This window comes from Vipera ursinii (assembly GCF_947247035.1).
Source record: "Vipera ursinii genome assembly, chromosome: 2".
Lineage (NCBI taxonomy): Eukaryota > Metazoa > Chordata > Lepidosauria > Squamata > Viperidae > Vipera > Vipera ursinii.
The window spans coordinates 895,419-910,402 of NC_139513.1; the positions used below are offsets into that span (position 1 = coordinate 895,419).

The following is a 14,984-nucleotide window of genomic DNA, read 5'->3' on the forward strand; positions in this document are numbered from 1 at the left end:
AAGCATCCAGAGGCAGCTTGTGGGGCTGAAGATGGGAGCGAGGGGAGGAAAAGGGAAGGGGGGGCTGGAAGGGGGGAGAGCCCAGGAGCATGGGTGTGGGTATCCTTATTGTGCTCCCAAAAGGAAGAGGGAGAGAGAAGCATGGATATTACTTTCCTTCCATCCCAGAGGGGGGGTCCCTCCGGATCTAGCAGGAAACGCCCCCCTAAAATGCAGTCCCCCCAGACTGAAGGGATTCCCCTCCCCCAACTTTCTCCGCTTCTCTCTCGGCACTATCTCCTCTTGTGGATGAACTCAGGCAGACTCTGCCCGGAGACCGATGACGATGAGGAAGGGAGAATTCCCATTGGTCGCTCCGCTTTCCTGGCCCCTCCCAATCCCGAAGTCCGAGGAAACCGCCCCTCCCCCCAAGCCAGACCCCCCGATTCCGCCTCTGGGCTGGGAGCCTCCGCGTCTCTCTCCCCTCCCTTTGGGGGCGCTTGTGGAGAGCATCCATGGGCTCCGTTGGGGTCCCCCTTTTGTTGCTGGTGGGGGCGCTGGCCCGGATCCCCGGGAGAGAAGCGGGGAAGGAGACCCCCGGTAAGGAGGGGGCTCGGCGGGGGAGGGGAGGGGCCCTCAGTGTTTCTGGGGGCGAAGAATGGGGCTGGGACCCCAGAAGTGGGGAAAGGGGTGGAGGGCAAGAGAGGCGGGAGACTGCAGGAGCCTCGATCTCCGCGTGGTGGGGCTTAAGATGGGAGGGGGAGAGAAAGTGGGGCTGGAAGGGAGGGGAGAGCGCAGGAGCATGGGTGTGGGTATCCTTACTGTGCTCCCAAAAGGAAGAGGGAGAGAGAAGTTTGGATATTATTTTCCCTCAGCCGGGGGGGGGGAGTCTCTTCTCTCCCCCTATACTTCCTGCCGGTTTGGGGGGGGGCAAAGAGGCCCCCCCCCCCGGATCCAGCGTTCCCTGCAGACAGAGGGAGGTCTGGACCGGCTGAACTTCTGCCTGCCTTTTCCCACCCTGGGGAGATGGAAGCTCTTTCCCCCTCCCCCATTTCCCCCCCTCCAGACCCCCCCACCAAGGGGGAGTCCCGCTGGGACCGACGGTTCCCCCTCCCTCCTCCAGGGGGCGCCTTCCGTCAGTCCCTCGCAGCAGGTCTCCCGCCTCTCCCCCTCCCCACGTGGGCCTCTCCTCCAGTACCCGCTGGGGACCATGGGCCCCGGAGTCTCTCCTGACGCCCAGCCCTCCTCCTTCCCGCAGCCCATTTCCTGGTCCAGGAGAAGGTCGAGTGCCGCTTCCTCAACGGGACGCAGCAGGTGAGATACCTGTACAGCCAGTTCTACGACCGTCAGGAGTTCGCCCGCTTCGACAGCGACCGCGGGGAGTTCGAGGCCGTCACGGAGTTCGGGAAGGTGGATGCGGAGTATTGGAACAGGAATAAGCAGCTCCTGCAGTACCAGAAGGCCCGAGTGGATTCCGGCTGCCGAAACAACTACGAGGTTTCCCAGAGCAATTCCGTGGTTGGCCGGAGAGGTGAGTGGGGGAGGGGGAGTTCCATGGGGTGTGTGTGAATGCGGGGACTCCCCCCCCTTTTATTTCATTGATTAGGGAATTGATTTGGTGGAGCAGTGGGCTAATACCTCCTTAAGTAACACCAGCTGCCTGCCATTAGTCCAGGTTCGAGTCCCACCAGGCTCAAGGTTGACTCAGCCTTCCATCCTTCCGAGGTAGGTAAAATGAGGACCCAGATTGTTGGGGGCAATTAAGCTGACTTTGTAATAATGCCGCTTGGGGTGTGTGTGAAAGCCCTAATAAGCAGGCACATACATAGAATGAAGGCTACTGCTAAGTTTGTAAGCCGCCCTGAGTCTTCGGAGAAGGGCGGGATATAAATGGAATTAAAATTAAAAAAAATTTCCCAGATAAAGATTTGCCCCTTATTTATTCTTTGCTCTCCAATCTAAGAAATTTACTCATTGGTATTTATTGATATTTACTGATCCTCCTAAGCCACCCCCCTCCCTCCCTCAAAGCGCGGATCTGGAGGGGGTACCATTATAACATCCCCCTAAAATAAAAATGTGGGGGGAAAAATTACCCTTAAAATGTTAGAAATTCTACAACTTATGACAATTAAACATGCAAAAGGGAAGAAATATATTTCTCTCCTTCCCTTTCGTCCCACGATCTTCCTTCTCTTCCCCAGGTCCAAAAAACTTCTTTCCAGAATATTATACAAAATATTATATTTTTCTGGGGGAGGAGGAATCCAGCAAGGTCTCTCTCTTGCGAGGTACGCAGATAGATTTCAATATAATCTGTATCCTATATAATATTTCAATATATTTTATATGAATAAATCAATAATATTTATTGATTGACTTATCCACTTTTTAAATAAAGGATTTTATTGAATTTTATAGGGTTAGGGATAAAATAGGATCGGGATAGGGATTAGGGTTTAGGGTGGGGTTGGGGTCAACATTGGGATGTTCCCCAAATTACATTTTCTATCTTTAGCAAACAGGCTGTTGTCCTGGTACATACGTTCAATTAACAATAGTTAATATAGTAATAGATATCTGTAGAGAATGTAATAAACGATAATAAAAAACTATCAGTTAGTCAATACATGTCATTCTTCTTACTAATGTAAGAGGAAGTGAGGCAGATTTTGTTCTCTGCATGTTCAGTCTGGAATTCATTCTTACACCTAAATTCTTCCCTGCAAACCCAGGAGGATAATTCACTGTTCATAAAAAAAAATCCCGACCAGATCCCAGGATTGAATTGCAAATAAGCAAACCTTTAAAAATTGCATGTTCTTAAACATGATATAATTAGCTGTTCGTAAGAGAATCCCTCAAGGGAGAAAAACGTGGTTAGCAAAAGGTCTCTGAGCTGGAGTGGATCTATGAAAGTAGTTATAGTGTATACCTTTTTTTAATGAAAATTATCAGCCCTTTTGATCAGTGACGTCATCAAAGTAAACAAACCCACGTGGTGTTGATCACGTCAACAGATCATGGCCCTATGTGGAAGTCACCGCCCTATTTCCAGATAAGGCGTCTTGAACCGAACCCCATCAATAAATCAAGGCAGTCAAGCCTCTGGGTACGTGATTAGCTTCACCCTAGACTAATTCTATCGACATTCAAAACAAACGGAATAAGCTAAATAAAGTAAATAATGAACAGAGGCCTCTGCATTTGGCAAACAAGCCCTACTTTGGGGAGCTGTGAAATAATAATAATAAAAATGCTTTTTATTTCTAATCATTCTAGCCTAATGATGCTTTTAATTTTTGTGGAGTTTTAAAAGTCAGCGCCTCAAAAGCAAGGAAAAAGGGAGGCCCTAAAAGGATTTATGTTTTTCCATCTTCCAGGATCCCCTTTAATTTTTTGCTGCAATTTGCTTTGGAAATGACGTGAAACAAATAATATTTTCAGGAGTGAAAAGGGATCTTGGTCTGAACTAACCAACTTGGTCTCCCTTTCTTGGCCGTCTTTGTGTCTCCCCTGTGTCCCTCCTCCCCCTCCTCCCCTCCAGCCAAGCCCACCGTCTCCATCTCCTCCACCAAGCTGGACCCCGCTTCCCCCCACACCATCCTCCTCTGCACCGCGAGGGGCTTCTACCCCGTGGAGATCGAGGTCCGCTGGCTGAAGAACGGGCGGCCGGAGGAGGAGGGCGTGGCCTTCACGGAGGAGCTCCAGAACGGAGACTGGACCTACCAGCTCCAGGTGATGCTGGAGACCCAGCCCCAGCGGGGGGACGTCTACACCTGCCAGGTGGAGCACGCCAGCCTGGAGGCCCCCATCACCATCCAGTGGGGTGAGCCCCTCCCCTCCATCCCCTTCCTCCCCTCCTGCTCTGGGGACACCCTCCTGTCCTGAGGGGGGAGAGAGGCCCTCCCTGTGGGGGGAGCCAGGAAGGACCCTCCTGGGGGGGGAAGCTGGCCCTGATCCTCCTGCTCAGGGGAGGCTCCTTCTCCTTCCCCAGAGCCCCGATCCTCCAACTCGGCCAGGAGCAAGCTCTGGACGGGGATTATGGGGGCCCTGATCGGGGTGATCTTCTTTGCCACGGGTGTCAGAATCCATTTATATCACATTTCATAATTGTATAGGTAGAACAACGTGCTATTACTGGGGATTCTGCCATCTCTCCGAGGGGGGGGGGGAGAGGATGGTTACTAAAGCGATTTTCAAACAACAGGGGATGTTTTAACGGGGGAAGGGAGGGGGACAGACAGATATGGTTTGTGTCTTCATTTACAACTGAAAAAAGGGAAGCAATAACCATAAAACCAAGGAGAGTTCCCTTTCCCATGGAAGAACCTGACACCTAGCAACTGACGACAGCCTGACCAAATGGATGAGGGGAGGGGCTGGAATGGGAATGGTTTATATAGGATTGAAATGTAACTTTTCTCAGATTCCGTCTTGTATTCCCACAATCAATTCCTTCCTAGTAAACATTTTCCTTTTGGACTAAACTTGCATCCAAGAGTTCTTATTTCCTAAGATGTGGATTGAGGTGGGTCCTGACAGTAGACGGAATCTGCTTTAAGAGTCAACCTGGAAGGGAAAACCTTACCGGGGGACTTTGCAACAAATACAAATGTCTGGCGACGAAGCAAGAGAGGAGGGAAGCCCCATGGAGGGGGAGTCTTCCCCCCAAATGGAATCCCAGAGACAATGGGAAACTGAAGCAGCATATTCCCCCGGGGAAGAAGCGGTGGAGCAGTACGACCGAAAACCCCGGTGGTCGATGGGCGTTGGAAGGAAAAGTGAGTGGGAAAAGGCTTCGGGAGAAAAGACCCTGAGGCGTAGTAACCACCAACCGGAATGGAGGCAAGAGATGGAGAGTTCCCTGCACGCCAGCGAGGAGGAGCGGATCCTGGAAAAGGCCATTGATCTGATGAAAGCAACCCTGAGTTCACTGAGGGAGGAGAGAGCTGAAAATCGCAACCGAGGCAGCGCCTGGGGACGCAACTGGAAAGGTAACGGAGGGGATCCAACACCTGAAACCCCGGGGCCATCCAATGGAACAGGAATTGCTGCCTCAGCAGTACCCACCCACCCCCCCAGAACCACAGATGGGGACCAGGATGAGGAGCGATACCGGCCACGGCGCAGACAACGCTCCAGCCAAAGACTCCCGCCCCTGGAAGTCAAATTCAAGGGGGAGCCATCACGACTGGGATTTTTCCTAACCCAAGTCCTCAGCTACATGGAAGAGTACGGACGGGACATCCCCAGTGACAAAACACGCATCCGAATTGTGCAATCTGCCCTGGACGGGATGGCTGCAGACTGGGTGGTGAACTTGCATGACTCCAACGCCCCAGAACTCAACGACTTCAACCGATTCATGTCATCTTTGAGGCGACGGTTCGAGGATCCTTTGGCTGACCGTAAGGCCCGGGAGAGAATCAAAACGGTGAGGCAGGGCAGGCGAACAGTGGCTGATTATACCCAAGAATTCCGAGCCATTGCCAGCAAGCTGAACTGGCCAGAAGACATCCTCCTTAGCCATTTCAAAGACGGTCTGAACTACGACCTGTATGATGCTTGCCTGCCTCGAGGAGACCCACCCCACCTCGACGACTGGTACATCCTGGCGGAGGAAGTGGAAATAGACCTACTGAAGAGACACCGCAGAGGAAAACCATGGGGCCGCCTGCCACCCGAGCAAACACGCGAGGGGGAAAAACCACCAGCCACAGCCAAAAAATCAACAAGTTGTTTCAACTGCGGGAGAGAGGGCCACCGTGCTGCAGAATGTCGTTCAAAAGCCCCCCCCCCCCGAAAACCAGAGGCATCATCCTCCAAGAAGCCGGGGAAGCCCCAAGGCAACACAAAAGAATCTTCCATGAAGGGGACAGAGGCTGTAGAGTCCACAATTCCTGCCAGGAACTGGGACTGGACTCCGGCCTGCACCGCAGGGACGGTGGACAACTCGGAAGACAGCTCAGAGGGAGAACCATTGGTAAGTGGACCCCTTCCACCCATGCTTAAGACAGTGACTATATTAGCTTCCCCTATGCCTGAAGCAGCCAAAATAAAAGCTCTGATAGACTCTGGGTGCATCCGCTGCCTTATCAGCCCAACGCTGGTGGAGAGATTGAGCATCCCAGTGAGGAGGCTAAAACATCCAATCTCTTTTAGTCAATTAGATGGGACAATAGCAGGGGGAGGACCAGCCACCCTAGCCACTTTACCAATCCACCTATCACTGGGGCCCCATGAGGAGGACATAACGTTTATAGTGGCCCCAGGCATGGAATGCCCAATGATCCTAGGACTGGAATGGCTGAAGAAATGGAACCCCGGGATAAACTGGAGGACAGCAGAACTCAACTTCCCAAAGGGGGGGCAGAAGAACGTAGACTCCAAAAGCACCCCCCCAACCCAGAGGGAGGAGACAGCAGCAGTGGGGAAAGAGAAGGGATTACCAGAGATACCAGAGGAATACAGGGACCTGGCTGAGGTTTTCAGTGAGGAAAGAGCAGATGAGCTTCCCCCCCACCGCCCCACAGACTGCACCATAGAATTCAAACCTGGGGCAAAACTCCCAAAACCCAGGATGTATGCCATGAGCCCAAGGGAAATGGCAGAAATGGAGAGATTCATAAAGAAAAACTTAGAAAGAGGATTTATTGAGCCTGCCAAACCCAAAGTGGCCGCCCCGGTTCTGTTCAGGGAGAAGAAGGATGGATCCTTTCGTTTGGTTGTGGACTATAGAAATTTGAACACAATTAGTGAATGTAATCTGTACCCCCTTCCCCTAATGAAGGATATGTTATCCCACCTATCGAAAGGAAAGATTTTTACCAAACTAGACCTGAGGGAAGCATACTACCGAATTAGGATTAAGGAAGGAGACGAATGGAAGACTGCATTCAACTGCCCAATGGGGTGCTATCAATTCAAAGTATTGCCATTCGGACTGCAAGGGGCACCCGCAGTCTTTATGCAATTAATTAATGACGTGCTGAGAGAGCACCTATATAAGGGGGTCCTGGTTTACCTCGATGACATCCTTATCTTCACAGAAACTAAAGAGGAACATATCAAACTAGTCAGAGCAGTCCTGAAGAAGTTGCGAGCTGCCCACTTATATGCTAAATTATCGAAGTGTGAATTCCATCAGGAAAAAATCGACTACCTGGGATATCGCATATCTCCAGAGGGCATCGAAATGGACCCTGAGAAGGTCAGAGCAGTACTAGAGTGGGCACCCCCCCGCACACGGAAGCAATTGCAAAGTTTCCTGGGGTTTGCAAACTTCTACCGCCAATTCATCCCCGCATTTGGCCAAATAGCCATGCCCCTCACAAATTTGTTGAAAACGAAGGGGGGGTCACCCGTGAAACCCAGCCAGCCTCTGAAATGGTCAATGGAATGTCAAGCAGCATTTGAGAGGCTAAAGAGACTTTTTTCTGCTGAACCTGTCCTAAAACACCCAGATCCCGACAAACCTTTTGTAATACAGGCAGATGCGAGTGATGTAGCGGTAGGAGCCGTACTATTACAAGAAAATGATGGGGGGACATTGCAACCATGCGCATACACATCCAGAAAACTCACAGAAACAGAACAACGCTGGCCAATATGGGAAAAAGAGGCATTCTCGCTGAGGTGGGCATTACTAACATGGCGCCAATTTTTAGAAGGAAATAAAATACCTTTCCAGGTCTGGACAGACCACAAAAATTTGGAAGCACTAAAAACGCCCAGGAAGCTCACTCCTAAGCAAGCCCGCTGGTCCCAACATTTTCACCGATTCAATTTCACTCTCAAACACTTACCGGGGGGAAAGAACTTCCTTGCAGATGCATTATCCCGCATGCCCCAATATAACAGCACAAGAGTTACTGACTTTAAACCACTTGTACCGGAACAACAACTGGCAGCACCAGTCACCACCAGGGCACAAGAAAAAATGAAGCCGAAGGTAGATAGCCAAACTGGAATAGAATTCAGGAAATCTTTGGAAAGTGATGAATGGTTCCAGAAAAATAAACATGTGTGCACAATTAAAGATGGACTACCGTGGGTGGGGGAGAAGCTATATATACCTGCCACACAGAGAATCAATTTCATGCAACTGTGCCATGATACAAAATCAGCAGGACACTTTGGCTTTGTAAAAACCTTACACTTAACTAAAAGGCAATTTTGGTGGCCATCTATGAAAAAGGACATAGAAAGCTATGTGGGTAGCTGTCAAATTTGCGCGATGGCCAAAAGACTGCAAGGGAAACCGCCAGGTCTGTTACAACCGGTGGCAAACCCCTCAGCCCCATGGAAAGAAATAGCCATGGATTTTATCGTAGAACTGCCTGAAAGTAATGGAAACACCGTAGTCTGGACTGTCACAGATCTGTTCTCTAAGCAAGTACACTTCATACCTTGCCAAAAAATCCCGACTGCAAAAGCATTAGCAAAACTTTTTGTACAGCATATTTACAGATTGCACGGGGTACCACAACGCATCATATCTGACAGAGGGGTGCAATTTACGTCGGCATTTTGGAAAGAATTTTTATCCCTCTTAGGAACCACCCAAGGACTGTCATCTAGTCACCATCCTCAGACAGACGGAGCTTCTGAAAGACTTAATAATATACTTGAACAATATCTGAGATGCTATATTAATTTTCAGCAGTCCGACTGGACGGACCTACTGCCTTTTGCAGAAGTAGCATATAATAATGCAGTCCACTCAAGCACAGGTTACACTCCTTTTCAAGTAGCTACAGGCCAGAGTTTCAACCCAATACCAGAACTAACCCCAAAAGAACCGGTTATCCCTGACCTGAAGGAATGGATTGCTCAATTACAAAATACATGGCCAATCGTTAGGAAAGCGTTGGAAGATGCCAGAAAAGCATACAAGACACAGGCAGACAAAAAAAGAACCGATCCCACACCATTTAGGGTAGGAGAGATGGTATATTTATCCACAAAATACCTGAAATCACTCCAACCCTGTAAAAAACTAGGACCAAAATATATTGGACCCTTTCCAATTAAAAGAATCATAAACCCAGTAACAGTTGAATTAGAACTACCCAAAAATCTTAGACGAATACACCCAACCTTCCACTGCAGTCTATTAAAGAGAGAACAACAATCTCCACTACGAGAAAAAATCCCACCACCACCACCCCCCATCATGGTGGAAGGAGAACAACATTTTGAAGTGAAAGAAATCTTAGATTCCAGAAAACACCATGGAACGATACAATATTTAGTGGCATGGAAACACCTCCCCTCCTCAGAAAACGAATGGGTTAACAAACTCCATGTTAAAGCACCTAAGTTGCTTAAGAGGTTTCATACAGAATATCCAAACAAACCAGGCTAACAGTTATATGTTTTCTTTCCCCACAGATGGACTCATCTTTTTTCTGAAAGGAGAGCCGAATGTCAGAATCCATTTATATCACATTTCATAATTGTATAGGTAGAACAACGTGCTATTACTGGGGATTCTGCCATCTCTCCGAGGGGGGGGAGAGGATGGTTACTAAAGCGATTTTCAAACAACAGGGGATGTTTTAACGGGGGAAGGGAGGGGGACAGACAGATATGGTTTGTGTCTTCATTTACAACTGAAAAAAGGGAAGCAATAACCATAAAACCAAGGAGAGTTCCCTTTCCCATGGAAGAACCTGACACCTAGCAACTGACGACAGCCTGACCAAATGGATGAGGGGAGGGGCTGGAATGGGAATGGTTTATATAGGATTGAAATGTAACTTTTCTCAGATTCCGTCTTGTATTCCCACAATCAATTCCTTCCTAGTAAACATTTTCCTTTTGGACTAAACTTGCATCCAAGAGTTCTTATTTCCTAAGATGTGGATTGAGGTGGGTCCTGACAACGGGGCTCTCCCTCTACCTGAAGAGCAAGAAAGGTGAGTCTGGGGGCTGGATAAGAGGTTGTGGGGAGGGGACCATCCGGGGGGGGGACCTCTCAGATGGCAAGAAGGCTCCCTTGGAAATTTGCATGGGAAATTCTGTTCTTTGAGAGTCTGCTGTATAAGTGAGCATCCTGCAACCTTTTTTTTTTAAAAAATCCATTTATATCCCGCCCTTCTCCGAAGACTCAGGGCGGCTTACAAGCTTAGCAGTAGCCTTCATTCTATGTATATGCCTGCTTATTAGGGCTTTCACCCCCCCCCCCCAAGTGGCATTATTACAAAGTCAGCTTAATTGCCCCCAAAAATCTGGGTCCTCATTTTACCTACCTGGGAAGGACGGAAGGCTGAGTCAACCTTGAGCCTGGTGGGACTCGAACCTGCACTAATTGCAGGCAGCTGGTGTTACTTAAGGAGGCGTTAGCCCACTGCTCCACCAAGGCTCTGTATTATGGGCTATTGATGGGGAGGGAGACCCCCTGAATCCTCCAGCCCATGAAGAATTCTGATTGGCTCTTTTTCTCCTTCCAGCAATTCCCATCCAGCCTCCTGCAGGTGAGTTTCTCCTCAAGTTGTAGATGTTACTTCAACATTCGTTAATTGTTCCTTTAAAAAAATGTATCTGAAGAAAACTTCCTTTCTGTGGATAAAAGAAAGTTTTGAAATTTTGGGCAGCTTTTCCTTACAGAGACCTGAAAATGCATTGGAATCAAAAACAAATACAGACACACCACAAATAGTAAAATATTGACCAGGTTTTTTCCAACGTGGTGGGCGGGGAGCACTTAATCTTTTGATTAAGTGCTGCAATTATGTCGTTTGGGGAAAATTCCATAAGAATGAATTTTCTTTGGGGAAATGAATTGCTGGTCCTTTGCATCCCTTTCCTCCCTGAAATGGGGGTGGGGGTGGGAGATTTTCCCTCATTCCGCCCCTGCCTATCAACCACCCCCCTGCAGTGTGGGTCTGTCTGGGGGGGGGCTGATAGGGAGGAATAATAAGTTATTTACACTGAAGGTTTAACTTTATATTCTCATTTTCTCCCCATCTTTTTTTCTCTACAGCCCTCATGAATTAATCCTGCCGTCATTCCTGCTTCCTGATGGAAAAGGAATTTTTTTTTCAGTAGCTGATGAATTTCTGGCTTTTTTGCAACCTCTGAAAAATGGAGTCTCAAGATTTTAGATTAGGGAGAAGAGGAGAAGGGCAGCCTGGAGCTTTTCCTGCTGAGAGCCCCCCCCCATCTTTCATTCAGGGCCTCCCTTTCTTGGGAGGTAGGGGTGCAGACCATGTAGACTGACTCTGGGGACTCTGGGCCTGCCTGTCATTCCAGACACCCAAATCTCTCCCTGCTTTGAATCCACAGCAGCTTCATCTGCATCACTCTTCCTCCGAATCCCTTCCCTTCCCTTTGCTTTGATGTAAAAGAATAAACATTGTAGGAAAACTCTGGAATTCCTCCTTTCTTCCTCTTCCTCCTCCTATTTCCTCCCCCTCCAGGTGGGTCCTCCCTTCTCCCCTCCCTCTCTCCAGATTGAGGTCTCCACTGCCTCTGCATGGACCACCCCAGCAGCTTTGGGTCTGAAGCCAGAACTGGTTTGGGAGGAGGGTGGCCAGATTCAGGGAGGGGAAGGGGCAGGACCCCCCTCCTACTCGGACCCCCCCTTGCTCTGCTTCCCCTCAAGCCCAATTTTGAGGACTAGGATGCCATCAGCCACGGTCCTCCCCAAGCTCTTGTGGGGAGCCATTCGGGGGGCATCTGAGACTCCCCCTACACTCCCCAAGCCATTTCAGCCATTTCTTCAGCACTGGAGGGTCCTGCCCCATTTTGCCTCCCAACGCCTCCCTCCCTTCCCCCCTCCCTTTTTGGGGCTCTCATGGTACAGACTCTCCTGCATGATGGTATAAATGGTAAAGGGTTTCACCTGCTCAAGCAGGGGGTTGGACTACATGACCTCCAAGGTCCCTTCCAACTTCTTTCACATTCTATCAACTCTGTATGAACAGCCGCCTCCAGATGAAGTCCAACCCATCCAGCTGCTGGGCAGGGCGAGGACTAGAACTCCCCTGTGGGAGGCTGTTGGCTCTGGGGGGCTTTGGGAGTTGTGGGGAACCCCCCCAGTCAGCAGCTTCTGTCACAGCCTTTCAATAGCCTCTTTCCCCCCAAATAAATGGCTCCTCCTCTTAGGGAAGGACGGTGAAAAGGGGTGATTTCACAGATGTGGGGAGGGCAGAGAGCTTCCCGTCTGGTGGGCGGGGGGGGGGGGCGAGGGGAAAATGGGGCAAACTCAACTCTCCCAAAATATTGGTGTCTCAGCACACACCTGCACCCACAACACACACACACACACACACAGACCCCCCTCAAAGAAGCAGCAGAGGAGGTGGAAGTAGGTGTGGGGGGGCTTCAGTCACCCCATAGGACTTTTCGAGGACTGCCCACCTGGCCCCACTGCTGCCCCACAGCCCTTCCTGCCTTTGGGCCTGAAGCCCCCTCCCTCTGGGCAGGGGAGACCCAGAGAACAAGGTTTCTTCCACAGTTTGAGGGCCCCCCAGGCCCCCTTCATGTCCAGGGCGGAAGACTCAATCCTGACTCCAGAGGAGGTAAAGTTGCCATAGTTCCCCCTCCTGCTCTGAGGGGGGGACCCTCCCCATCCCCCTCCTCCAAGTCTGCCCTCAGGATCCCCCCCACTGCAACTGAGCCCCTCCCCTTCCATCCTGGTCCTCCTTTTCCTCTCCCACCCATCAGTGCCCCCCCCCCAGAGCTGAGTCTCCCTGTAACGTCTGAAGGGGAGAATCGGAGCCTTTGGGTCCTTTGGGCCTCCGGGGACGTTTCTCCAGCCCTCCATCGTTTCTTCCCTGGGCTGTCCGGGGTCTCCTTGGGGGTCGGGAGGGTCCCCCCAGCCTCTTCCTGGGGGGGAAAGGCAGGGGACCGAGGGGGCCGCCCCACCCGGAGACTCAGCCATGGGGTGGAGCAGGACAGCTGCCCCGGGCTTGTTGCCTGCTGGATCAGGGTCGCTTTCTCGGGTCCGTTTCGGGGGAGCCCAGCGCTTCAGGCCGGGGGCGGGGGGGGGGAGGAAGCGGCACTCAAGCGCCTCTTCGGAGTTTGTGGAAAGGAGTTGCTGTGTTTGTGTGTGCGTGTTTGTGGGGGGCTGGGAGTGGCAGGGAGAACTCTGGGAAATTCACAATATTTGCTGGGGGGGGGGGAAGCATGAAAGGAGCCCAGAGGTTCTGCCTGGGTCAGATGAGCGATGCCCCCCCCAGAGGCTGCCTGGATCCGGGACAGACTTTGTGCGACTGGCTGTGTCCAGATACACAACTGGGGGGGGGCAGATTCGGACTCTGCCGCCTCCTTCGGCTGCGGGGGGGGGGGGAGGAACCCGGCTCTGGCCTGCCGGGGCTGGTGCTGGGCCGGGGGGGGGAGAGTTTGACCCCCTCCAGCCCCCTCCCCCCATTCCAGGAAAGGATTCAGGGCCCCTCTGGACCCCCCCCCCCCCAAAGCTCTTTTGAAGAGAGTCGGGAATTGAGGATCTGCCTGACCCGCCTTTGCGTAACTCGCCACAACCCGAATCTCCGCAGAAGACTAGAAAAAAAATGTTTTCTATTGATGTAAGGAAAGAGAAGAAACAGGAAGTCTTTTATTTGGGGGGGGATAGTTGTGGGGGGGCAGAGAAAGGTTTTCAGACATTAATGGTGAAGCCTGTAATCCAATACTTGAAGGCGAGGGATTCCCGAAGTCCACAGAATTTCTATTCAAATTGCAGGACGTTATAAATTCCAAATTCATCGTTTCCTGCAATAAACTCCCCGTCCATCCCTCCTCCTTCAACGCTGAGAACTTTTCCAAGGAAGAAACTCCGATCAGATCCTCTCATCCATCCTGTCCACGTCCACGGGGGTGGATTTTTTTCTTCTCCTCTTTGGGCAAAACGTTTCCTTCCACTCCCATCCGGAAGAACGGAGTTAACTTCCGAGTCTCTTGATCCTGAGGACCGAGTCCCGGGGCTGATTCCTTTTCCCCTAAAATTCCCTTCCTGCCAGTCAAAAGGTTGAATTCATTGGCACGCAGCCAAGGGCAGGAACTGAGCCTCTATCCTGCTCACAATGTAAATTATTGGCAAAATTGATTGAGCTGAAATCCTTTCACCGGCCTTGAATAATCCACCTTCTCTTTCCTCAAAGTCTTCGTGTCAGGGAGTTCGTTAATGTTTATTCCGAATTAAGAGGAGAAATCTGGGAAGGCGGGAAAAGCTGAGATATTTCTGTTCAAAAGAAGCTTTGCACGAACACACACACGGAAGCCGGAGAGGGTTGAGGAGGAAAACCCACTCAGAACTTCCCCTCGGGAGGAAAAGCTGCGCCTGAAGCGGAGGATCGGGCCGGGCTGAGCCAGGAAGAGCCGCGGATCCATCGGGGGAGATTCCCGGATTCCGGGCTTCTGCTGGGAAAGGAGCGGGGGGGGGGGAAGGGGGGTCCCGGCTGGCTTTCTTGGGGGGAAAGCAGATCCAGTCGCGGCCCTTCCTGGAGGAGGAGACCGAGTGGAGACCCACTCCCGCTCTTGGGATCTTCCTCGCTGCCTTTAGGATCTCACAGGCAGATCCCGGAGGGGAGGCAGCCTCGCTAGGGATCATCTGGCAGCTGACCGAAGGCGAAGCCCGGAGAAGGTCGGTGACGGTCAGCCTGGGAGGGAAGTTGGGACCGTCCGGAGCCTCCGAAGGGGATCCGACCTGGAAGGGATCGGGAGGGATCTCCTAGCCGTGAGAACCAATGGAACCTGGAATTTGGGGGGGGGGTTCTCCATCCCTGGAGCTCTTCAAAAAGAAGGTTGTGGAAGGATATTGGGGCGGTCTGAATAGCTCCCCTAAATTGGCTCCCCAAAACCCTCCCTTTAGCGAGGGGGTCTGGAGCCCCTCCCTTTCAGACGGTCTTGGGGGGCTGCAGGGGGCTCTATTTGGGCGGGGGGGGGGGAAACAGGAAAGAGGCCTCGAAAAGCATCCAGAGGCAGCTTGTGGGGCTGAAGATGGGAGCGAGGGGAGGAAAAGGGAAGGACGGGCTGGAAGGGGGGGAGAGCCCAGGAGC

At 51.3% G+C, this 14,984-nt stretch overlaps 1 protein-coding gene across 1 annotated transcript; it reads left to right on the forward strand.

Moving 5' to 3' along the window:
• Nucleotides 1-494: 494 nt before the first annotated feature.
• LOC310634696 (DLA class II histocompatibility antigen, DR-1 beta chain-like) lies at nucleotides 495-10,983 on the forward strand (the record flags this gene model as incomplete). Its single annotated transcript, XM_083353230.1, has 6 exons — nucleotides 495-579; nucleotides 1,238-1,510; nucleotides 3,527-3,808; nucleotides 3,977-4,060; nucleotides 10,437-10,460; nucleotides 10,970-10,983. 6 exons carry the CDS (start codon nucleotides 495-497, stop codon nucleotides 10,981-10,983), a joined length of 762 nt encoding a protein of 253 aa, XP_083209356.1.
• Nucleotides 10,984-14,984: the final 4,001 nt, after the last annotated feature.